A 24,799-nucleotide genomic window follows, 5' to 3' on the forward strand; every position below is an offset into this window, starting at 1 on the left:
CTTCTTTCCTTCCTTCCTTCCTTCCTTCCTTCCTTCCTTCCTTCCTTCCTTTCTTCCCACAAAAAGTGAGTAGAGGTTCTGGACGGCACATTTGACTCTTGTCACTTTATTTTTTTTTTTTTAATTTTTTTTTCAACATTTATTTATTTTTGGGACAGAGAGAGACAGAGCATGAACGGGGGAGGGGCAGAGAGAGAGGGAGACACAGAATCGGAAACAGGCTCCAGGCTCTGAGCCATCAGCCCAGAGCCTGACGCGGGGCTCGAACTCACGGACCGCGAGATCGTGACCTGGCTGAAGTCGGACGCTTAACCGACTGCGCCACCCAGGCGCCCCGACTCTTGTCACTTTAATACAAACCCCTAGTTTCCTAAAGGCATGGCCTCACCTTACACATGTATAAGTCCCCTGAACAAGGCTGCCGGTTCTGAGGTTGAGAAACCACAGCTTTGTCTCTATGAATGCCTCAAGATTCTAGATGGCAATCATTTACTTCTTTCCTTCAGTTTCCTTACTGGCATTTTGCAGAGGCAGCTCAGAATAGCTTCTCTTTTCCTAAGACCTGCATGCTGGGCCTCTATGTAAGAGGCTTTCTTCCACACACGCTTTGCTTCCACCTTCTGGGGGGAGCTTTTAAGTGTTGTGGAATCTGAGCCTCTGGGCCTGAAAATGATCTGAGAAATGAGTATCAGGAAAGTTTTCAGTTGCTAGACTCCCACAAAATCTAAAACCTGGACAGATTTGGACTCATGGCACTGATTCTGGACATTGCCTGGGACACACTGTTGTTTGTCAGCATTGGAAATGGTGGAAAATGTGGCTCGGGGGCATCTCAGTCCCATGAGTTCCTATTTCATGGGAAACACATAGGTAATTATCATAATTCTCAAAGGAAAGAATATTTACTCCAGTTAATAACACCCCTGATTTCCCCCCATAGCTTACCCCTTGAACTTGAGAGGCATCTGTAGCAAGCCTTGTTGTTAGTGCCCCAGGGCTATTTCTCAGGTCATCAAACCAGCCAATGTCTTGTCCTAATATTGCTCTGAAACCAAATTTACGTAGCCTTTTTGTGAGGAGTTCTCCAGATTTAGCAAAAGCATATCCCTAAAACATAAAGGAATCTTTAGTGATATTTTAACACGAAAAGGGAGAAAATAGCTAAATCACTTACAAAAAAATAAAACTCCTTACCTGCAGAAACTGAGTGCAAATGGATATACAGCCCAATACTACAAAAAGCAGGCACACAACATTGATCTGTGACCTTTGTTCTTCTTTATCAAGAAGTGAAAAAGTCTTTGCAAGAAAGTAAGCAAACATGTTACTTTAGTATTACAAACAATAACAAAATAAATAAAATATGCTTAAAAGGAATTTCTCTTAAGCATCAGGCTAAGGGAACATATCAGTAATTAAACCAAAGTTAGCTATGAATATGTGTGTATTTTAATTCCTTGTGAGGAAGGAAGCTTGGCAAATGAAAACCAATAGCTACAATTTGCAGAAATTCTGTCTTGTTTCTTGGCCTGATGTAGGCAATTGTGTTGGCTTTTCATTGATACAGATGAAAAGTATCATTAAATATCTCAAATCATGTATGTAATAAGGCAAAGAAAAAAGAAAGCAAGTTAGGAACAAAGGAAGGGAGGGAGGGAAGAAAGGAGGGAAGGAAGGAAGGAAGGAGGGAAGGAAGGAAGGAAGGATGTTTTCTGGAACAAAGCACAAAGTATTATCATGACCTTTGTCCTTCTCACATAACAGAAGCAATAAAGATGATTTTCCCACTCAGGTACTCTGTTACTACTTTTATAGATCATATTCATATAATATATATATACATACATATATATAATATATGAATAATAGTTTCGTTTGAAAAACAACTAGCTATTAACTGTAGTTGGCTTAGGAGAAAGAACACTTCCTGTCCATCTGAGGCTGAGATTGTTGTTTCTTTTTTTTTTTTTATGTTTATTTTTGAGAAAGAGAGAGAGAGAGAGCACAAGTGGGGGAGGAACACAAAGAGAGGGAGACACAGAATCCAAAGCAGGCTCCAGGCTCTCAGTTGTCAGCACAGAGCCTGACATGGGGCTGGAACCCACGAACTGTGAAATCATGACCTGAGCCGAAGTCGGATGCTTAACTGACTGAGCCACCCAGATGCCCCAGAGGTTGTTGTTTCCAAATCAGGAAAAGTTGAAAACATTCTCTACTCCCCCCCAAAAAACTATGGAAGTCGTGAATTTTTTTTAGTCCATAATAAATGGTAAACTATACTTTATAAGTGTATTCTGAACTTGCAGATGTATGCTCAAGTAACTGATTGGGGACTACGCTGTTGCAATAAGAAAATGGAAAGAACAGCTGGATATTCTAATGATAGTGCCCTATAATGAGTAGATTTTAGGTACAACAAAACTTCCTAATTTGGGCTTAAGTGAGGGAAACTTGAGTTCAAAAACATACACATTAGAGAACTTTATTTATCATTCTAAATTAATTTAAGTCACTAGAACAATGCTAACAAGCAGTTGCTCAAAAGAAATCGTTTATGCAATACATATTTATTGAGTGCCTGTTATACACCAAATAAATCTCTTGAAAACAATGTATACTACTCCATTAACAAATCCTTTTTTGCAAAGCAAAAGTAACCTATTCAAATAATCAAATGCCAAAGTGGGGAGGGGAGTTCCAGATTAATAAAATTTACTGTTTCTAGGATAATTTCTAGGGTCTTCATGTTCTTAATACAGGTGGAAGTGGGTTTGGAAGATTCCAAGGTCATTCTCCCCAGCATTGAATAACTCATATGTTTACTTTACAGAGTTTATAAATTTAGGGTTTTAAAGACATGTTGCAGTTTGGTTTTTAAAATCATTATACACATCCCCCAAACCCCAAACAGTGATGCCACATTTCCATTCCTTCCTCATGTCACCTATTATAATCATGGACAAAAGGACTATATAGAAGTGCAGATTAGCCAGTTTAAGTCTTATTCTAGAGATGGTAAACCAGAGCCCCAAACATCAAAACTTCTGTCCAAGTTCATTTAGCTAGTGGTTATTATTAGGTAAGGAAAGGCCTATTTTTTTAGATTCCAGTGATTTTCTTCTTGCCAGCTCTCTTGGCTCTTGGCATGACTCATCTTGTCTGGGTTAAAAAAAAGAGTGTTTGGCTGATGTTAAATCCATACAAGTGGCCAGTTCAAGAGTGGGCATCTCTCTATCCATAACTTCTTTTCACAAAATTCTACTCCATGAGTTCTTTGTTGTTGAGTTTTGTTCTTGTTGAAATCAACCCAAAAGGCTACCCATCCGTAGGCTCCTTTATAATACATCTGTGCCATTTTTATAATGGTGAGTTTGTTTAAGGAGAAAACAGATATTCATTAAACTCTTGCTATTTACCAGGTGCCAAATGTGTAACTTAACCTACTTTAACTTCAGTGAAGATTTCCTTAAATTAGGCTTCTTAAAACAACCCAGTGAGGTAGATTTTCTTGTCCCAAATTACAGATGAGGAAACTAAGACTCATCAAGGAAAAGCCACTTGCCTAAGTGCACACAGAGAATACAGAGCAGACTTAATACGAATCCAGGGCTGACTGACTCCAAAACTCGTGCTTTTTCCCAGCATGCTACATCCACATTGCTGTGCTTGGAACACATGCACACTTTCCAAGTCAAATAGACCCATGGAAAGTGAATCAGATACATTATGTTTTATGTGTGTATTGATGCATCACTAGATTAGAGACCAGGATCCTAATAGTGTCCAATCGTTTGCTGGGTCTGTGTCCCAAACTGTGGTCTCAATACACCAAATGTTAGTATTGTGCCCTTTAGGTATGTCAGCATGAAAATAGCGCAATTACGAACAGACTATTATCTGACTCATGATTATATCCTGCGAGATGAAAGTATCATGAATCTACTGATGAATATGTGATAATTATGCAAGAGACAAACAGAATGATCTTCTTCATCAGAGAGGAAAAATAGTACTTTGTTCAGCAACATTCTCTTAGAAAATACAACCCGGTGAGAACATTAAACAAGAGCAAACCTTGGATTCCACCAACCAGATCCTGTTACTCTGGTAACTGCAGCCCTTAAGTGAAAAGCCTTATTGCTCAAGCCAAGTTTTTCCTAGGATTTCTGGTTGTGAACAGAAGAATCACATAACGATTGTCACTACCAACAACTGGAAGCTGCTCTAGAGAGCAGGTGTTACAGCTGAATCGTCAGGTTTTTTCTGACCTGGCGGTTTCATAGACTCTTAGAACTGGCAGTTATCTTAGAAACCATTTTTGTCAATCCTTCCTTTTATAGTTGAGGAACCTAAGGCCCAGAGAAATGGCATGGCATGACCCCAGGGCATACAGTGCTTGATAAGTAACTAGAAGAGCCAGTTTCAGAAAAAAAAAAGATCTCTGGGTTACAAATCCAGGGCTCTTTCCACAGGAGCTCATATACAGGGTTTGGGTGAAGCTCAGTCAGTACACTTTTCACTCTGTTTTTTAAGAAAGTGAGAATCAGCAAAGAAGCTGTTATTCTGGATTTATTTTAAGAAGCAAACATCTAGGGCAAATGTCTTTACAGATTCAACCCTACCCACCACACCCTCTGCACCTCATCAGTACTCTGTGAGATGCATTTCCAGAGCCTTTCCCTACTAGAATGTCAGCTTTATGAGAGAAGGGAAGGGCTTTGGTTTTCTTGTTCCTCAGTCTATCCTCAATCCCAGCAATAGTGTCTGGCAAACCATAAATGATTAATACATATTTGTTGAATTATGAATAGATTTTTGTGTTTAATGTCTGTCTTCCTCATAGACTAGAAACTCTATTAGAGGAGGCACCATGACTGATACTGCAATCCCAAGTTTCTAGCATAGTGTCTGTGGAAGATGATCAACAAACATCTGTTGAGTCAAAAAAGAACATTTATGTTGCATTTAAAATATTGTACTTACCAGACATGAAGGGTGATAAATTAATTATTTAAAGGATTTTCATCATAAAGGGTTTTACATAACCAGAAATTCAATTTACCAGAGTTGAAGTTCTCGGTTTCCAGTTTCCTACGTCTCTGAAATTAACATGATTTCCTCACTTCCCACAAGGGGGCAGTATAAAAATTAAAAGGGCGACTGAGGCCCTCCCTGCACAAATGACTTGATTTTGTTTATGGACTCTCTGGGTCTTTCTGTATGATTCATGCCTGTGGGGACATTTTTCTGGTCGGGACCTCCCAGAGAAGCTGCAAAAGAGACACTAGTGGGGGAAAAGAAAAACTCAGGACTCTTAGTAAGCTCTGGCTGTGTGGTATACTGGCAAATCCTTGAGGCTAGGCTTTGGAAAAGGTGCCTCCTACTCATGGTCCTACCACCTAATTAATTCCTACTTCACCATAAACAAATTTAAAAAGTTATCTAGATTCTAGGTTTGCCTCCTTGTTGATCTCACGGGATTTGTGGGGGGTGGAGTAAATTTCAACTGAGGAAACTTGGCAGCGTTTTGATAACTAATTTTGCAATGATAAAGTTTTGTTAGAACCTGGCTCTCCAGATTCTGCAGATTTGAACCCCAGATCCATTACTTGCTATCCTAAATTCTGTATAACTTGATTTGCTTTTTTGCTAAAACAGGAACAATAAGAATCCCTACCTCAGATGGTTAACTAGGAAAATTTAGTGAACTATTATATATAATGTGCTTAGTGTAAATTAATATTTGTAATTATTGTTAATTTTTATTGTAGCAACGAAGTCAGATGGAGAATACAAAAACTCCTAAGGAAGTGAAAATTGAAATAAGCTCATTCTTTATCCATGCCTTATTGTACTTCTCTCCTCCTTTTCCTCTTTCCTCCCCAACATTGCCATTTCAGTGGTGCAATCAGCAGAGAAGAGAATTACACATGCACTAACACCTGCTTTTATAAGCCAAACTCTGCACCTCAGCTGTTCAGCAAGATCAAAACGGCCCTAAAATCCTTTTGTACTATTCGACAAACCTGCTTTGCATTCTGATTTTGTTTGCATATAGGGAAATTGCCCTCTTCTAACACTAAATTTGCAGCCATAGTGCAGTTTTTCGCAGACATGATGCCTGGATGAGCGTCCTGCCAGCCCAAATGAGAGTGTTCAGCTTCACCTTCTTGTCTTCTGTGCAATGGAAAATCAAGGCACTTTTAGTCCTTTATGAGGAAAATAAAGCTACATCCATTAAAACAACAGAGCCAGCCTATCAAAAATGACAATACCCACTGATAGAAAAACAATGTGAGGAGAATAATGTGAACCCAGCTGTTTGCTTACCCCAAGAATCTGGCTGAATAAAAAGGCATAGAGAGGTGTGACTGAACCATTGACAGAAGCGCCCACAGCCCCTACCAGCATGTAGGGCCATTCTGGAGCATTGAATCTCAGAATCCTCCGAACTGGGGCAGGTTCAATTTCTTCTTCCACAGGAATATCCTTGTCCTTGAGGGGAGAAAGGATTACATTAGTCATCCAGAGGTACACACAGACGTTTTTGCATTTATTCTTTTATTATACAGCAGACCCTTTGGCATTCACAGATTTAAAAGTCATGGTTTGATTGGTTATGAGTGACCTCAAAGATCTACAAGATGTTAGTGATGCGTTGTTTTGTAAGAAATGGTTTTGAATTGCTTGCCACCATGCCGTGACTTGGAAGGGATGAGCTAGATGGACACACATCTGAGGGTGAGGTTGTGGTTTTCATGTCGCAGTGAGTATGTGTTAACTCTAGGGGAGTAATAGATATGTTGGAACTTTCAAAAAAATAACTCCCCAATTAAAAAAAAATTTGTGCTATAGTGGTATTTACATATTTGAGGACTCATAAAAATTTTAAGGTATGTCTTTCATAAATGTCCTTCTAGAAACTACCTGAAGCTCTGAGGCAGGACAGTGTATCTGAAAGAAGACAAAGTAATTATTCAAATTTATTAAATGGTGTCAATAGTTATAATTTACATGCTCTCTGTAAGATTTTTCTTAATTAGTACCCAGAAGTATATGGTACTCCATTCAGGATTTCTAAATTCTACATATTCTTTGTAATGAGTGAAAATTATTTTTTTTTCAACGTTTATTTATTTTTGGGACAGAGAGAGACAGAGCATGAACGGGGGAGGGGCAGAGAGAGAGAGGGAGACACAGAATCGGAAACAGGCTCCAGGCTCTGAGCCATCAGCCCAGAGCCTGACGCGGGGCTCGAACTCACGGACCGCGAGATCGTGACCTGGCTGAAGTCGGACGCTTAACCGACTGCGCCACCCAGGCGCCCCAAGTGAAAATTATTTTAATACTTCTCTATTCTGTTCTCTTTAGTTGTCATTAAAGTGTCAAGCTAACAAATTTTTATCCTCTTGAAGGCAAATACTATATTCAAAACCCCATCATTTTTACTATCATTTTCCTCACTACTGATATTACTCACTGCTTGATCTTTAGGACCATTTATTAAATTTATTACTGATTTCATGTAAGAAAGGATTTTAGGTGGCTTATATAGATTTGCATTAATTTTTTTTACTTTTTCTATTAAAATATACTAAAATATTATAACAGATGAATTACAAAACTATGAATTAGTGCTCTCTTTCATTAACATGTAATAATCTACCCTTTAGGTAGCTGAATGTCACGAACAGACAACAGCAAGGAACTTCAAATACTTTCCTTTGCCTACAAAGTCAAAGACCACATTACCAATTCAGTTTAAATAAAGCTTTGTGTCATGTTATGTCATTATCATTGCAAGCCAAATAGGCTGGAGGAAGGCTGCTTGGCTGGTGATGGATTTCTTGTTAACTCCATTTCAAATTCTCTCTTGGCCTGCCCTCAACATGTGCACTTGTCATTACTATACACTCATGTAGCAAATCCTTCTGTCCAATAATTTAATCTCTCACAGCTTACTAACTCTAGGAAACCAATTCCTCCAACCAGAGAGGAAGAGAGGTGCCTGGGAAAGCATGAGTCGAACAAGCATGGAAAGAACAGGGTTCTTGATTGAACCCAATGAAGCCACCTATGGAATACATCACGAAGCAATTTAGCTCTCTAGGGCTCAGTTACCTCATCCTCAAAATGAGATTGTTGGACTAAGTCGTTTTAGGGAGATAACTCTCTATGGGTATCTTGTATTTCTGCACATCTTATGCAGAATCACTGACTACCTTTATTTAGAGTTTTTTTTTTCAAGGGTGTTTGCATAGCAAATAGCCTTGGAAGACAAAGATGGTGTCTCCATCCCAAGAAAAGAGCAGATGTGCTTACTACCCATTATAAAAGAATCCAGTTCCTCAAGTTCAGGATTCCTCTCTTAAATACCCCCTTCATTCGCTAGTATCATCTGGCTCTCTTTAAATCTGGGGTTTGGGTTGGGAAACCAGTGCAAATGATGCACTCTGGCTACCACTCTTGCTGTGAGTAATAAAGTTCTTTGTCTCTGGCTCAGGGCTCTTGTGTATTCTGCCTGCATCCATGAAAACAGTGTCAGACTAACTTGATACTTTGCACTACAGCAAAATTTAGACCCTCTACAGTTCTAGACAGTGGTTGGTGTCCAGATCAGGATGCTTGCCAGACTCATGTGGATCAATGATTAAAAATATAAATTCCTGGGGGGCACCTGGATGGCTCAGTCAGTTAACCGTCTGACTTTGGCTCAGGTCATGATCTCACAGTCATGGGTTCAAGCCCTGCATCAGGCTCTGTGCTGCATCTCAGAGCCTGGAGCCTGGAGCCTGCTTCAGATGCTGTGTCTCTCTCTCTCTACCACTCCCCTGCTCAACTCTCTGTCTCTCTCTCTCTCTCTCAAAAATAAATAAACATTAAAAAAAATTTTTTTAATATAGATTCCTGGGGCCTATCACCAGAAATTCTAATTTAGTAAGCCTGAGTGTGAATCTGTGTTTAAAAATAAGGTGTTTGAAAAGATACTAATGTGGATCTCAGGGTACAGCAGAGCTATCCTAGAGGCTGCATGAAGCAATCATACGTTTCACAAGCTTTTAGAATTATCTACACTTAAAAATTTACAAAGAATAAAATTCACTATTAGAGCCAATGGAAAACTACAATTCAAAAGTCACTGATATTTATGACTAGTGGTTCTATCTCTAGAACATATATTGAGAATAAATTTTAGTTGTTTTCTACACTTAGAAAAAAACACTTTATTTTCTTTTGTGTCTTTGCTCTTTTTCTTCTGCTTGTCCCTTTTTACATAATCTCCAGTCTACATATCCTAGTTCAAAGGGTGTCTAACTAAGATTTTCAACTTTATGTGCAATGGAATAATGAGGAAGAGGGGAACATATTCTGCGAGTAAGTGCAGGTCCTTCTGAAATCCTTATAACATCCACCAGAAGTATTCCTTCCTGTCATAAATATCTAGGTGTTACATTTTTCTGTTTCATTCTCACTGCTATTGTGGGCTCTCCATCCCTTCTGCAGTGACCCCAGCTACTCTCTTACTTCTATGAAAGGGTCCTCAACAACTGTGGCCGTTTCTAGGAGTTATCTTCAAGTGTCCCCACATAGCTGATCTGGGCCATATCAGAAATGCAACCATTTTCCCTCTCTTTCTCATCAGCAATGTCACCCATGAAATGCCAACAGGCTCTGACACTACCTCCACTGCATTCTCCTCCTTGTAAGGGCTGCACGTGCTTGACCGTCCCCTGAAATCATTTCATGTCCATGGGACACCGTGCATAGTGCTCAACAAGAGACATATTTCCTTGGTATCATACTTAGTCATGGTAGCTCCTGAGGGGCACTACTTTGGGATCCCAAAATCTCTCATAGATTTTGTGTGAAAATTACTTCTGTCTGCTTCCTGCTATAATCCTTCTCTCTCTAGGACTCAGACATGAATTCAAACAGATAGGGCAAAGAGACCATTATCTGAGACCATCATCCTGAACTCTGACTTCAAATTTCTCTTCCCCTTCTAGAACTATATAACGTGTTTGGCATAAAACTTGGCATGTAATAAATGTTCAATAAATATTAGATGGAAAAAAAAAAAAACACCACTCCTCAGGTAATTCTAGTAGTAAAGCCCAGTATGTGAGTAAAGCCCAGTATGCAATTTCCAGGACTCTACGAGCCTAGGATTCCATGATTATAGGTTTAGAAAGTGTCAGCTGTGCTCTACCATCAGGCACATTAAACTCCAACATTTTCTGGAACCACTGCCCCACAAAACAGCTCACTCACAGCCTGACATGACAGAAATTTCTCTGGTCTTCAGATTCTTGAAGGTATCCCTCACCCTAAACAACAATACTTAAGACATTTTAAAATAACATGAAGTGATTTTTTTCCAGGAGTTATCATTCCAAGATAAACTAACAAGAGGCAAAATTTAATTGATTTGAGTAATTTTCCTTTGTCCCCTTTCACTAGAAGTTTGATTTAAAGGAAACTGTCCCCTGACTGTCCCCCCCGCCCCCCACCAAATGCACCATCAAGCCTGAATGATGCAAAAACTAGAAAATCTGTCCCTAAGTAATTGACTTACTTGATATAGCTAAAAGAATAATAGAAGAAAGCAAAATATAAAGCCATTATGTATAGAAGAATTTTTCCTTTGAGTTTTGCAAAGCTAAAGACAAATTTAGTCATCTAAAATAAGGCTAAAGATAATTTATTCATCTTCCCTGTATATGTAGCAAACCAGTAACTCACAGAGAGGGGTAAAATTATAAAAGTTGATGTGTTCTCTTACTACAGATTCCTGCCTTTATTGTAGCAATGTCAAGTTTATTATATGTAAAGAGGTATCCTGTTAGAAAAAAAAAAGAATCCTGCTTGCAACTCCAGGGCAGGGAGAGGGACAGTGGCTCTTGTTCATCTCTGCATCCATAACACAATCCCTGGCACACAATAGCTGTACAATCAATATTTATTGGACGAAAGAATGAATGGAGCTTTTATGCCCATGGTGCATACATGCAACAAAACATTTATTTAAAAAAATACTGGGGCGCCTGGGTGGCGCAGTCGGTTAAGCGTCCGACTTCAGCCAGGTCACGATCTCGCGGTACGTGAGTTCGAGCCCCGCGTCGGGCTCTGGGCTGATGGCTCAGAGCCTGGAGCCTGTTTCCGATTCTGTGTCTCCCTCTCTCTCTGCCCCTCCCCCGTTCATGCTCTGTCTCTCTCTGTCCCCAAAATAAATAAACATTGAAAAAAAAATTAAAAAAAAAATACTGAGCTCGTCTACTGTGCAGATGGTTCAATGGTAGACACTGCACTTTTCTCAGTTTCCTTCCTTCCGTCTCCTTTTATAGGTCAGGTGAAAATAAAACCTCCTACCTACTTAAATCTTATGTTCTGCTTTCTGTGCTTTGTTACAGTGATTTCTGCATGCCAATCCATAGGGGTCTCCTGCCTCAATAACGACTTCAAGATTTGATGATAAGAAATGGGAACTATGATAAAGGAGCAGAGATTCTCCAAATGAACATATAGTGATAGCCATTTGTAAGGGTCCTATCTCTGTCCTCTTAATCAATGCTGAAACCCTATCTTCTAAGTTAGCTGTGATGAAGTGGTGAGTTTCAAACTTTTGACCTTGACTTGATTTCATACAGATCCTACTTTGTTTGTTTCCCTGAGAGAGATGTCTCAGTATCAGAGACTGGCACCTTTTGCCTGAGGGTGTCCCCTAATCCTCCACTTAATTTTGTCAGCATTATAGCTAAGATCTGACTCGACTGATGGCAACCCAAAGCACAGCTTGGAGAGTGAGAAGAAACGTTACCTAGTTACCAGCAACTAGGAGACCTCGGTCCCCGGTGAGCCCACCTAGTGTTTGAAAGTACAAGCTCTTTATGCAACCATCTCTTCTAAATGTTCAGAGTCGAAACTCTGAGAGACCACAAGGTGGAGATAATTCCTTTATGTAAGTAAACATTTTGCATTGGAACCTGAGATAGCATACTTCCCAAGTAACACATTAAGGTTAGAATTTCTCCATAAAATGAGAAAAAGAAAGGATTTTGCCAGTGTTTGGCAAATTTAGTTAACTTTTAAAATGCTTTAAAATCTACTTGAGATCACAATATCCCACGTATTTAAAGTACTTTAAAATATTACTTGAGATTAGAAATTCCATACATTAAATTTTATCAACCCTAATCCCGTTGTTCCTTTTTAAAAAATTAGTTAATTTAAATCTAAAAAATCCTAATGTAATTACCATTGAGCAGTCTTAATATAAGCATAAGATCTAATTTTCTTGGAGCTTTCACAAAATCACAATGGCTTCCCTGTCATTTTTTTCCCCTTCTTTTTTCTCTCTTAACTGGAGACAGAATATAAAGTGGCATATTTTAAATATTACACTGATATAATTTAATTGAGTTTAACTATTCCATTCTAATTCACAGTGCTGATAAGTAGAATATTATATGGAGCATTTTTATTTCTCTAACTAGTCTTTATATTTGATTTAGGTTTCCTCCTTATGTAAATGGTTCCCTTTTGAGTTTCCTCAGCATCAGGAGAACGCTGTGGGAATCTGATCTCCAGATCTCCAGGGATCTGATCTCTACAGCTATGCCGGGCCACTGCCAGTTTCAACAGCAACAACAAAATCAGAATTTATTTTTCTTCTCTTTCTTTCCTTCCTTCCTTCCTTCCTTCCTTCCTTCCTTCCTTCCTTCTGCTCTCGCTTTTGTTGTCAAATAGTAACAGAAACTAGAAAAAAACATAAAAAATGCAAAAGTCAAATATGATTGATACTGTTACATTTGAAATTTCAACATCGTGTTTGGTTCTTTGTCCCCTGGAGCTTCACTAGACTCCTTATATAGGCATCTTGTCAGTTTTGGTGGCAGCACCATGGACATAGATGAAATAACTATTTCTAGATTTAGAAGAGAAGTTGAGTCCTTAATGGCAAGATGCAGTAAGCAACCATGCTTGCTCTCTGTGTGATTCATCCTGCTGCTCCTAAGTATTTTTCTATGAAATTGACTTAAACCAACTCTACTGGATATTTAGTCATTCCTAATATATTAAAACCAAGAGAGAACTTTAATAACCCTTCTGTCATAGTCATAAGATCATAAGGAAGACTGTACTTTATTCCACATTTGTCACTGCGAATAAAGGTTTATAATTACTTCCAAAACGGATTCTCATTAAAAATTTTTTAAAGACAGTTTGAAATTACATCATGCATAATGGATGTGCTTGTAATTAAAATACTCTCTGACTTATTTGCTTTGATAAATCTTGTGGTTTGGGCTTATTTCATTGTAGAAATTCAATTATTATCCTAGTTTTTAAATCTCCTGATATCCCAATAGGTGCAGGGAACTGGCCTAAGTGCTCAAGTTGATGCAAACACAAATAATATATACTCACTATCTTTAAGAAGCTTGTAATTTAGTAAAGGAATAAGACAATATGATCCCAGTTAAGGCTCAATAAGAAAACTGCCATGAAAAGTGTCAAATGAAGAGGAGTTTGGGCTTGAATGTGAGACTCTCAGGTTGAAGAATTAAGTTCAGAGATTAAGAAAGGCTTTGAGGGTGGGGATAGATGGGCACCTTATGTGAAAGTAAGATGCCCACAATAGCTTTGAGGATCTGTGTCCCTAGGAAGAAATATTGCTACATCTGTTGATTCCTCACCTATCTCTTTCATTTTTGTGTCATTTTGAATTTTATTAAAACTAATAGTGCTGATCGTAGATATAGATATATCCTTAAGAAATTATGGTAAAGCTATATGAAGTAAACAACTGTCCATAAAACCTAATCATCTTCTGTTAATTAAAAAATCGTGCTAACTTTATCAAATACCTTTGTCGAATAAACACTTTTGCCAGGGTTATTATAATTTAAGAAGGAGATTGAAAAATTTGAGAAAACTTGTTTTCAAGTATTCTTACAACCTTTAAAATAATATACATATAGCCAAATAATCTACTAAGTACATATAATTTGCCTGTGTCTATTACAATGATTCGTCTCAAATTATTGACTAACAATTTTAGTCCATTTTCAGTTCTCAGATGTTCTTAAAGGTCATTAATTAATCTGTATTTCTTTTAACATATTGTATACAATTTAGAGTTTTCATCAGGTCCTCATGGATTCTCCCATTTAATCTGATTTAGTGAACATTACTAGATATTTGCCTTGAAAACTCATGTTGTCAGATTTAAAGGCCATGCAATAGTCCCCAGCAAAGACGGTCTCCAATCCCCAAGAGCAACTGGTGCCTGACCTTTCTGTCTTCTTCATAAGTAGACTTATGATCTACAACAGCTAATGGAGGTTCAGGTGCCAGGTAAGAAAGCTGAGACTTGGAGCGTTGCCGGATTGAAGCTCTGTAAATAAACAGAAAGATGAAAGAGTCTGTAGATTATGGGCAGGTTGGAACAGGACTTAGCTGGTGTTCAGGCTTACATCATATGTGTCACATAAACAGAAATGCTTGGTAGGTCACATAGTAACAAGGTAAGACAGCTTCCTGGGCAGGTTTGGCAGAACCATTCTTGCAGCATAGTTAATTAGATTGGATGCTCTGGGCCCCAAGCTAGACTCTGATTCAGAGTGTGCTCAAGGAGGGAAGGAGAGAAGGAGAGGAGAGCTGTCCTACCAGTCTTCCAAAACAAGGTCCAAGGCTCAAATCCATTCCAAATCCACATGGTCTGCTAATTGCTACCAGGGCAAAGGCCCAGCATCTTTACCTCCCTATTGGTTACAGGTTGTAATTTGGATGTCTCTTTCTCTCTAGTCACACTTGGTTTTACTTTAGTGTAAGGCCACCTGGATACAAATGAGCTCAGAGGAGGAAAATAGGGCCCCTAGTGAGATTTTCTTTAGGCTACGTACTGTCCCTAGAAATGCATTTAAGTAACAAGTAGCTTACTGAAATAAAATTTAGTTGATGTGTTCATTCACTCATTTATTCATTTAACAGAAGTTTATTGGGCATCTATAGCATGCAAACCAATGCCAGATGCTGTGAGGATTACAAAGACTGGTCAATGACAGAATTTTCCCTCAAGGAGTTAAAATCTTACAGAAGAGCAAAATATGTACCCAACCCTGGCGTAGGAAGAATGTGTTAAGTGCTGTAAGGCAGGGTTGACGAAAAAGTATGGAAATTTAAGGGAACAAAACATATACGGCAGGTATTACCATGAAAGTCTTCATGGAAGAGGTGACTAAGGTGGGACTTGGGTATTTGTAGGCTAAAGGAAGAGCATTTCTGATGGAGAGAACAGTATAAACAGAAAAGCATGGAGACAGGAGAGAACAGGGTTCCTCATTACATATACTTAGTATAGAACAGATATAGGAAGAGATTGGTTCAGGTGGTTTTGTTTTTTCCTTGAGATTTTCTGAGGAGACTCCTATTCTCCTCTAGGTTAAAGGTGAAAATATGCAGCACCAGGAGGAGTGGCTGGCGATTATATCAATACCTTCAAAGAAAGAAGCTTACTGAAAAATGAAGCAAATAGAAGGGGAAAAAAGGTAGAGCTGAGAAAGGAAGAGAGAAACTAGATGTAACTTGGATACATCACATATGTGAAGCCTGAAGCCAAAGCTTTCTTGGAACTACTTGTTATGTAAACTGATTCTCCCCCTTTAAAAGTTAAAGCAGGCTGAGTTAGGTTTTCAGTCATTTGCAAATACAGTTTGAAGTGATGAAGGCGTTGGTGAAGACTTGAGAGGAGGGTGTTACGTTGTCAAAGCACCTATCTGAAGTAAGAAGTATAAAGAGAGAGATGCTAGAGCCAATGAGACCAGTATCAACTGTTTCAGCATAATCTAGATGGAACCATTTACAAGGAAACCATCTTCATCATTTGTATCCAGGTGAAGTTAGGTGAAGACAGATATGAAGGTGGTGTTTGTCTATTATCTCTGCTCATCTGGCCTTCTTGAGAAGGTACTAGCACATCACCTTTTTGTTCCCAGGTCCAATTAGTGGCACTTAGTCACCCAGGTGCAACAAGGTGCATGTATCTCAAGTCCTCCCTCTTCCTTGCTCTTGCACATTCACACTCTTGTCAAGTCTCATTATGACCAGGCATGAAACCACTCCTCACCCTGTTTCCCTGTTATCAGGCTGCCCTCTGGGACACCCCAGCTCCCTCCCACCCGGCCTGAGACTCTCCAGCAATAGAGTTACTTCTTTGGGTTATGTAACTAAGGTCAAGAAGTCTTCTCCAGAAGGCATGAGGACTAGGCATGTGTCAAGTGGAGAGAGCAGAGTGCATAGTAGGGCTGAGATGTAAGGTCATGGGCCTGCAGAGAAGTTCAGAGCATTGGAAGCCAATGTAGGAGTATGTGGAAAAGGAAGTATGGTTGACTTCCTCCTAGTTCTGAGCATGGCAAAACATATATTCTTGTCCCTTCTGAGTTTTACTACCTTAATCTTCTATTTCTTAAGTCTCTCTCTCTCTCCCTATTTCCCAGAATGTTCCACCTGCCTCACATAGGCTGTCCCATTGAAACCACGGGCCTACCTGCCAACCCCCTCTGGTCCACCATAGACATCAGAGTTAGGATTCTATCCCGTGCCTTTTAAAAAAAAAAAAAACAACAAAAAACAGCAACATCTGTCACTCCCTTTCTCAGAAGCTGAGTACCACTTCTCTCCACAAGTAAAAACAGCTAATTCAGAGAATGAATATCCTCACGATTTCTCTGTCTCTTTCAACATTATTATTCAGGAGATCAGTTACTGTTATCCACTAAATTGTTCTTGAACCTAAAATATATTGCTAAAGAGAGATTGAGCCCTCCGAAAGACCAAGGCCAAGGAAATAAGATACACATTAACATTTAATTTAGTCATCTTTTAGCAAAAAAAATCTGTCAGCATACACAATGAGATATTTTTTTTTCAACGTTTATTTATTTTGGGGACAGAGAGAGACAGAGCATGAACGGGGGAGGGGCAGAGAGAGAGGGAGACACAGAATCGGAAACAGGCTCCAGGCTCTGAGCCATCAGCCCAGAGCCTGACGCGGGGCTCGAACTCACGGACCGCAAGATCGTGACCTGGCTGAAGTTGGACGCTTAACCGACTGCGCCACCCAGGCGCCCCCACAATGAGATATTTTTAACAGACCTTCTTACTCAAATTTATAAATCTTTCTCTGCAGGAGCTTAATAGTTACTTTTTGTGTGTAGATTATATTTCTACATTTCTCTTTCTAGTCACCAAAATGTAGAATTTGTGAGAATTAATAGCCAAATAAGAAATGTTTGTATTAAAAATGTTTATTTGATCCTAATAATAAACTATAAGTAAACTACTCAGAACAAGGAGAATTTTGCTCCTCAGAAAAGCTAAGAAAATATTTACTTTCTTATTGACATGACTATGAAATACATCACTTCCTCTTTACAACTGTTAGCCTAGTTATCAAAAGAGATGCCTGTCGTTTTCTGTGTTTAAGAAGGTAGACAGTATCCTCAGGTTGTGATTCTAATGATCCTTATAATTTATATTTCTTCGAATCAGAAAAGCATGGTTAAGTGGTGCCGTGGTGGCTCAGTTGGTTAAGTGTCCGACTTCGGCTCATGTCATGATCTCACTGTTGGTGGGTTCGAGCCCCGGGTCAGGCTCTGTGCTGACAGCTTAGATTCTGGATCCTGCTTTGGATTCTGTGTCTCCCTCACTCTCTTCCTCTCCCCCGCTCACACTCTGTGTCCCTCTCTCTTCAAAAATAAATAAACATTTAAAAAAAAAAAAAGAAAAGCATGGTTAGACACAATGCCCAATATCTATAAAAACTACCTAATAATTTTGGCAATTGTTGTAACTTTGACTTTATAGAGCAATTTGAGGCTATTACTTTATTATTTTCCTAATTCACAACACTTGATAAAACCAACATTTTTCGAAATTTTTATGAATAAACTTTCTCAAAAGGAAAAATAAAAAACCCTAAGCATAAAATTAGTGAACTATTTTTTTGAGTATAATTGGTATAGAATGTTATGTTAATTTCCGGTATACAACATAGTGATTCAACAGCTATATACGTTATTCTTTGAATATTGAAAAATAAATCTGTGTTTGAATTGCTTGGAATTGTTCCATAAATGTTTTCTTCTAAGCCACTTTAACCAGTTTTCAATAAGCAATATGCTGTCTTGAAAGAGCAAGTCTTATAACTGTGCCTTTGCTCAGAGTATAGCCTTGAATTACATATCCTAGAAATGATAAAGTCAATGGTAGAGAAATCTACTCTCACCCATTGTTTACTAACAGCCTCCTAACTCAGCGAAAAATCTTAAATAATATTTTCACAAATAGAGACAGCTACTCTTGGGCAGAATTCTTAGTACATAGAATTTTAACATTAAATGAACTATTTTACTGATACACTTAAATCAGGATGAAAGACTAAAACTTACAGTCTTGTTAATGGCATATTCCAAAAATATGTTTGAAAGTCAGTACCCCTATATTCATCCAAAGAAAAATAAATAGCTGGGGTTTAAGGAAATTCTCTTCAAATGCTAAAAAATACATTTCTTATTTCATCTAGTTAAGGAATGATTTGAATTCAGATGTGTCACTCTGGAAGCAGAAATATTTGTAATTCAATTGCAGCTCAGTAGGTAAAAGAATGGGCCTAAAGCCATGAACTTGACCTCCATGTAAAAACAGTGCTTCATATCATGGTTAGATCTAGGGGACAAGACCAAACACAAATTTTTAAAATCCCCTTTCTAAACTGAAAACATTTTAATTATAAAGCCTCTCTCTCGTGACACTAGCCACAATAAGATAAGAAGCCAATGTGGAACAAAAAAATCCCCATGAATTAGAAACAGAAATGTCAATATATAGCAACCAAGGATTCATTTTCACGTTCATATTACATGAAACCTGGGGCTACACTCAAGGATCTCCTGGTTGTACCTGAGATATTACCTGAGGGATCATAGGGGCAGAGGCTCCTAAGAATATTTTAAAACCTTAAAATCTGCCTCATGGCTAGCTTACCTTAAACTAGCCTGGTAGCTCTCTCTGCTAAAGGTCTGTCTGCCACCAAATGAGCTGTCTTCAGTTTCGTCTTCTCCTGTGCAACACAACATAAATGATTCCTTAGTGTATACAATAAGGAGAGCCATATCAAAATAAAACTACTTATTATATGCTATCACTATATCTGATGCTAAAACATTCTATTAACTCTATCGCGACAAATAACACTTAGCACTTATCCGTCACATTCGAACAAAAAATTTCAAAATACTCAGCAGGGGGTGCCTGGCTGGCTTCATCAGAAGAGCATGTAACTCTTGATCTCTGAGTCGCAAGTATGAGTCCCCCACACTGGGTTTAGAGATTACTTAAATAAATAAATAAATAAATAAGCAAACAAACTTAAAAAAAATACTCAGCAGGATTGAATCTTTTGAACTGTGTGATACCCAGTGTGTCATCCCCAACGAATAGATGTTTGATAGCATGAATCGTAAAAACTTAAAGGAAGCCCACTGTAGGTGGTTTCTGTGGTAGACACACCAAGTTAAAAAGTATATATTTTCAGAATAAATCACACGTGTTAAATGTACACAGTAGTTTTACTCAGTGGAGTTCACAAATCGAGATGTGGTATGGTAGAGAAAGTTTGGAGTGGTTGGTTAATGTAGGCTGGCGTAAGCACCAAGTCTGAAAATTCAGACTGAAAACAGAAAGGATGCACAAGGGCCCAAAGTATCTATCCACGCTAATGAAAATAAGCACCACAATGTTTAGTCATTAATTAATTTACCCAATCAGTAAGAATAAATGTCCTACTGTGTGCAGGACACTCTAGGAAGGCTCTCCTATCTGCAAAGTATCGGATAGAATTGAAATCGTTCTTCCACACAAGACCTGGATTTTAGCTCTCTGACTTGATCAAGTAACTGAATCTCCTGAACTTCTGTTCTTTCTCTTATCATCTGTAGCATGCCTCCAAGGGCTTTTGGGAGAACAAATAACACAGTGTATTTTAAATGTAGAGAAATCCATAAAACAGAGTTAACAAACGTAATGTTTTATACAATGTACAAGTATACTGGAAAAGACACTTGCCTTTTATGCCCTCTCCGTTAGCAGCTTGATCACCTTGACTTTGCAAAGTCACTAGAGTGAAGTAAACGCCTTTCCTTTCCATCAATTCTTCATGGGTGCCTCTTTCCACAGCTGTACCATGTTCAAAACCAATAATGACATCTGCAGCTCTGATTGTGGATAGGCGATGAGCAACTGAAACGATTGTATGTCCGTGCTGAATCTGTAAGAATGTACAGTGTACTGTTAAGCAAACAGTAAGACAGAGCTGACATTGACATTGGATGGTTTCCAAATCCACAAGTGAGTCAGAGTCTTGGTCCTTAATAGGCTATGCAGACATTAGAAAAGGCCAGCACACTCTATCAAGGCCATGAACACCCACATGTTGGTCCAGCTGTTGCTATTAATGAATAGCTAAAAACAAAATGGAAATTTTTGAAATCACATATTCTAAGTTAGATTCAACAAGATTTAAAATTTTTCATTTGTAGCTTCTGGAAGCAAATCATACTGACTTCTATTCACCTGCAAGGAACATTGTAGTCAGTATTTTCTAAACTGTTAGACTGGACCCACTGACCCATGTAGTTCCCCTCTCTCTCCCTCCCTCTCTCCTTTCCTCCCTTCCCTTCCCCCCACCCCCATCCTCTCTCAGCAAGCTGCCTTTCCTACAGCACATTTCCACATGGTCTCATACAATGAACTCAGACTTTCAACCAACCTTACTCAGTGCCTCTTGTACCATGGCTTCACTCTCATTGTCCAGCGCCGAGGTGGCCATGTCCAAGAGCAGGATCTTAGGGTTTCGGACAAGGGCTCTGGCAATGGCCACTCTTTGTTTCTGGCCACCGCTCATCTGGCCTCCTCCTTCTCCAACAAGAGTGTCAAATTGCTGGGAAGAAGGTGACACCAGGAAGGAAGAGGAACAATTTGATGGTTCCTGGCAGTGATCATTACAAGGTCCTTTCTAGCTTCCTTCTCAAGGATGAATTTTCACAGGCCCAACTTTCATTGAAAGAAATACCCTTTTGTGAAACAGGTTACTGTCTGATCGATACTTGTATGTAAGATGAAGAAATTGATTTATTCTTTCATTCCCGGGTTCCTGGGTTATATAAATGTTTCTCTCTAGTTCAACTTCAAATAAAATGTTTCCACCAAAGTAAAAGTTGATCAGGGTCCTGAAAACCCATTTTAAAGGGTTAGAGCACATATCAAGTTCTTCCTCCTTTTCTCTAGTTTGGCAACACAGAAAAACACAACACTAAAGCTGTCTTTATGTTGTAAAGGAAAGATCAAACTAGCTTTACGATCATTACCATCTATAGCAAACAGTTACTGAGTATCTTTCATGTCTAGAATTATATGACAATCTCACAATGGTGTCAGACTCTTGTCTTGTTCATTATTAGCCAACATGAGTTGAGCACTTACCATGTATAAAGCATGGAGCTGAGCTCTTTACACATTTCACCTTATTAGTCTCTACAGATGGCCCATGAGATAGATATCACTGTGGTCAATCGATGGGTAGGGAAATGCTGGGGTGTAAGGGGCTAAAGTAACTTGCCCAAGTTTATAGAGCTTACAAATAGAGAATATGGGACTTGCATGGAGGCAGTCTGATTCCAAAGCTTTATACTCTTTGCCATTAGACTATATCATACTCACAGCTGCAATCCTATTCACACAGGTAATCTAAAAGGCTGATTAGGAAATTATCTGGAACACAGACTCTGGAGCCAGACCACGTGGGTGTGAACCTTGATTCTTCTGCCTTGAGCAAGTTATTTGACCTCTTAGTTCTCTCTTTACAGGTGGAAATAGTAAAGTAGCTACCAACAGGATGGTTTTAAGGGTCAAATGAGAGGTAAAGTGCTTAGAACAGTGCCTGGTATGTAGTAAGCATATATAAGTAAATATATATATATATATATATATATATGTTAACTAGTAATAACTCTTCTTTGATTTAGCAGGCTATTGGCCACAAAATGTATATAAGTATAATAATATGGAGTTGGGTTTTGTTGTCATTGTTTACAATGAAGATAAATGAGGAATTTTTGAATATGTGAGATACAGTACTGAGGACACTGTGTTTAGCTGCCTAAACACAAGAAAATTAAAGAACAATGACATTAGTAGGCATCAAAGGAGCATTGTGTAAGTCATTGCCACATGAAAAACTTACCTACTGCTTAAACAAATGCTTAACAGATAGGGTGAGAAGATTGTGTCAATGTCAAAGGGAGATTTTAAAAGAAAGTTCCTGTTTGGTAGATTTTTAATATATCAACAATAATGTGTTTTCAGACAACGGGGAAAATTCATGGTACATTTCCAGGAATGAAATCTAACATGGCATTAAGAATTTAATGATTTGGGATTCAAATGAAAAGAAATGTATAATATTGTGTAACTTTTTCTTTTCTCTTTCACAACTTCTGCGTTCCCCCATGGAATGAGAGACTAGGGGTACCTGTGGCAGGTCCATGATGAAGTTGTAGGCATTGGCTGCCTTGGCAGCTAGAACTATATCTTCCATCGTTGCATCTTCTCTGCCGTAGCGAATATTCTCTGCAATGGTGGTGGAGAACAGAACGGGCTCTTGCTCCACTATCCCAATCTGAGCTCTAAGCCACTGAATGTTAAGAGAGCGGATGTCATGGCCATCCAAAGTCACCTAGAAAACATGAGCACAATGTCACATCTCTTAGAATCCTTCGGGGTTCTGATCCAAAATGCTATGTTGTACTTGATGTATGGGGAGAAAAAGTAGAGACCTGCAAGATTATAACAAAAATAATTCCTCCTACAATGAGGTTGTTTATATAAGAGTGACAATTTATAGTTGAAATCGAGTATAGCTGTAGGACAATTCATTGTAGAAACACAAATGATGTAAAGGTCATTTAATTGACCACAATTGGCCCAGGAATGGAAAAAAATGTTAATTCTTCAATGGAATCAATCAGCTATTCACCATATGTTGTATATTTTTATTATCTTTTGACTTATGACCTATAAAAATGGACTTCAAAAGCTACAAAGAAAATAAGAAATGTTCCCTATCTTGTGTATATGCATTACAGTAACTTTCTGGCCGGATTCATGAAATCTTGCCATTTGTAACAAAGTAGATGTAACTGGAGGGTATTACATTAAATGAAACAAGTCAGAGAAAGACAGATTTCATATGTTTTCACTCCTATGTGGAACGTGAGAAACTTAACAGAAGACCATGGAGGAAGGGAAGGAGAAAAAAATAGTTTCAAACAGAGACGGAAGCAACTCATAAAAGACTCTTAAATACAGAGAACAAACTGAGGTTGATGGGTTGGTAGGGTGTGTGTGGGGGGGTGGGGGGATGAGCATTGAGTAGGGCACTTGTTGTGACGAGCACTGGGTGTTGTGTGTAAGTGATGAATCATGGAAATCTACTCCCAAAGCTAAGAGCACATTGTACACACTGTATGTTAGTCAACTTGACAATAAATTATATTTAAAAAAAAAATAGCACTTTGCCATTTAAAAGTAATTGAAACTATAGGTGGGATAAACAATTACAAATTACTATTAGCAAAGAAGCAAAGACCTTACATCAAGAAACCATGATTTTTATAGATTCAGAGTGTAGTTATGCTGGTATGTAGCAACGAATATCCAGAGGACGGAATGTCTGTACCAAAGAGAATTTTCATTACGTCTGTCATGTCAGTGTGGCAGTGCATCCATTATAGAGAATGCCTTGTATTGAAGCCACTTAACATACAGTCAAATGAGTGTACTGCAAGGCATCAAGGAAATGTTGACAAGAATGATTTTGAGAGTGTAGAAAGAACAGAGCCTCTGGCATCTAATAGACCTGGGTTCAAACTGGGGGCAAGTCTCAATCTCTCTGACTCTGTTGCCTTATTTATAAAATGAGCATACACACCTTGGAGGTCATTTTGAAAATAAATAATTATTTTTATAGACAAATAAACATGAGGAAAAAGAAACCAAGTAGTTTGTGAGATTATATATATTTTTTTAAACTCAGCTTCTCGAAGCAGTAATCAATCTGTTCATTCTAGCCATGCAACCTTTCCTATACCTAGTGTTTGGAAAACTTTAAAAGACAATACGATTTTGTTGCAATCCAAAGAAATAAATGGAAATGTTAGTTCACTGAAGAGGCAGAAATACCATTTTGAATGTATCTGCACATTTAGTTACACCCCTTAGTGCACAAGCGGGTTGTTCATTGAGTACAGCCACCGTGCAGGGAATTAGTCCAGTCAGTCTGGTCAAAAATCATTAAGTCAACTCTGCGTGTGTCAAGATGGTCTCCATGTGTGCTAGGTCTTTATGTTTGACCAGCGTATCTCCATTTGCACTTCCCATCCCCGCATATTGAGGAGGTTTCTGGAAGACACACACCATGCCTTCACTGGGGTCATAGAAACGCTGAATGAGCTGTATTGCTGTGCTTTTCCCAGCTCCACTGGATCCTACCACAGCTGTCATTTCCCCTGATTTAATGACCATGCTGAGGTTATTCAAAATCTGTAGAGAAAAGAGAAGAACAACATTCAGATTGTCAGCAATTAGACTCATAAGTTAGGATGCTTTGTGAGAATACTGTGTATGTGTTTACTCATGCCCTGAAAGCAGTATCTATCAATACCGACCAATAACCAGAAAA

The 24,799-nt window shown here is 38.6% G+C and overlaps 1 protein-coding gene across 3 annotated transcripts in view; it reads right to left on the bottom strand.

Annotated features, from left to right (window-relative positions):
• The window catches only part of ABCB11 (ATP binding cassette subfamily B member 11), a 96,982-nt gene that overhangs the window by 23,537 nt on the left and 48,646 nt on the right, over nucleotides 1-24,799 (bottom strand). For 2 of the 3 annotated variants that reach the window (XM_040475298.1, XM_040475299.1), the window contains 9 exons: nucleotides 24,535-24,660; nucleotides 22,592-22,795; nucleotides 20,831-21,001; nucleotides 20,128-20,329; nucleotides 19,048-19,123; nucleotides 14,296-14,398; nucleotides 6,331-6,495; nucleotides 1,195-1,299; nucleotides 946-1,107 (listed from right to left, as the gene is read on the bottom strand). In XM_040475298.1, the coding sequence (XP_040331232.1) occupies nucleotides 946-1,107; nucleotides 1,195-1,299; nucleotides 6,331-6,495; nucleotides 14,296-14,398; nucleotides 19,048-19,123; nucleotides 20,128-20,329; nucleotides 20,831-21,001; nucleotides 22,592-22,795; nucleotides 24,535-24,660 (1,314 nt within the window). Of the gene's footprint in view, nucleotides 1-945; nucleotides 1,108-1,194; nucleotides 1,300-5,718; nucleotides 6,178-6,330; nucleotides 6,496-14,295; nucleotides 14,399-19,047; nucleotides 19,124-20,127; nucleotides 20,330-20,830; nucleotides 21,002-22,591; nucleotides 22,796-24,534; nucleotides 24,661-24,799 lie in introns of those variants that run through there. The other variant, XM_040475300.1, reaches the window with a different exon arrangement.

This window comes from Herpailurus yagouaroundi, unplaced genomic scaffold (genome assembly GCF_014898765.1).
Source record: "Herpailurus yagouaroundi ecotype Mexico unplaced genomic scaffold, PumYag 140, whole genome shotgun sequence".
NCBI classification, from domain to species: Eukaryota; Metazoa; Chordata; class Mammalia; order Carnivora; family Felidae; genus Herpailurus; species Herpailurus yagouaroundi.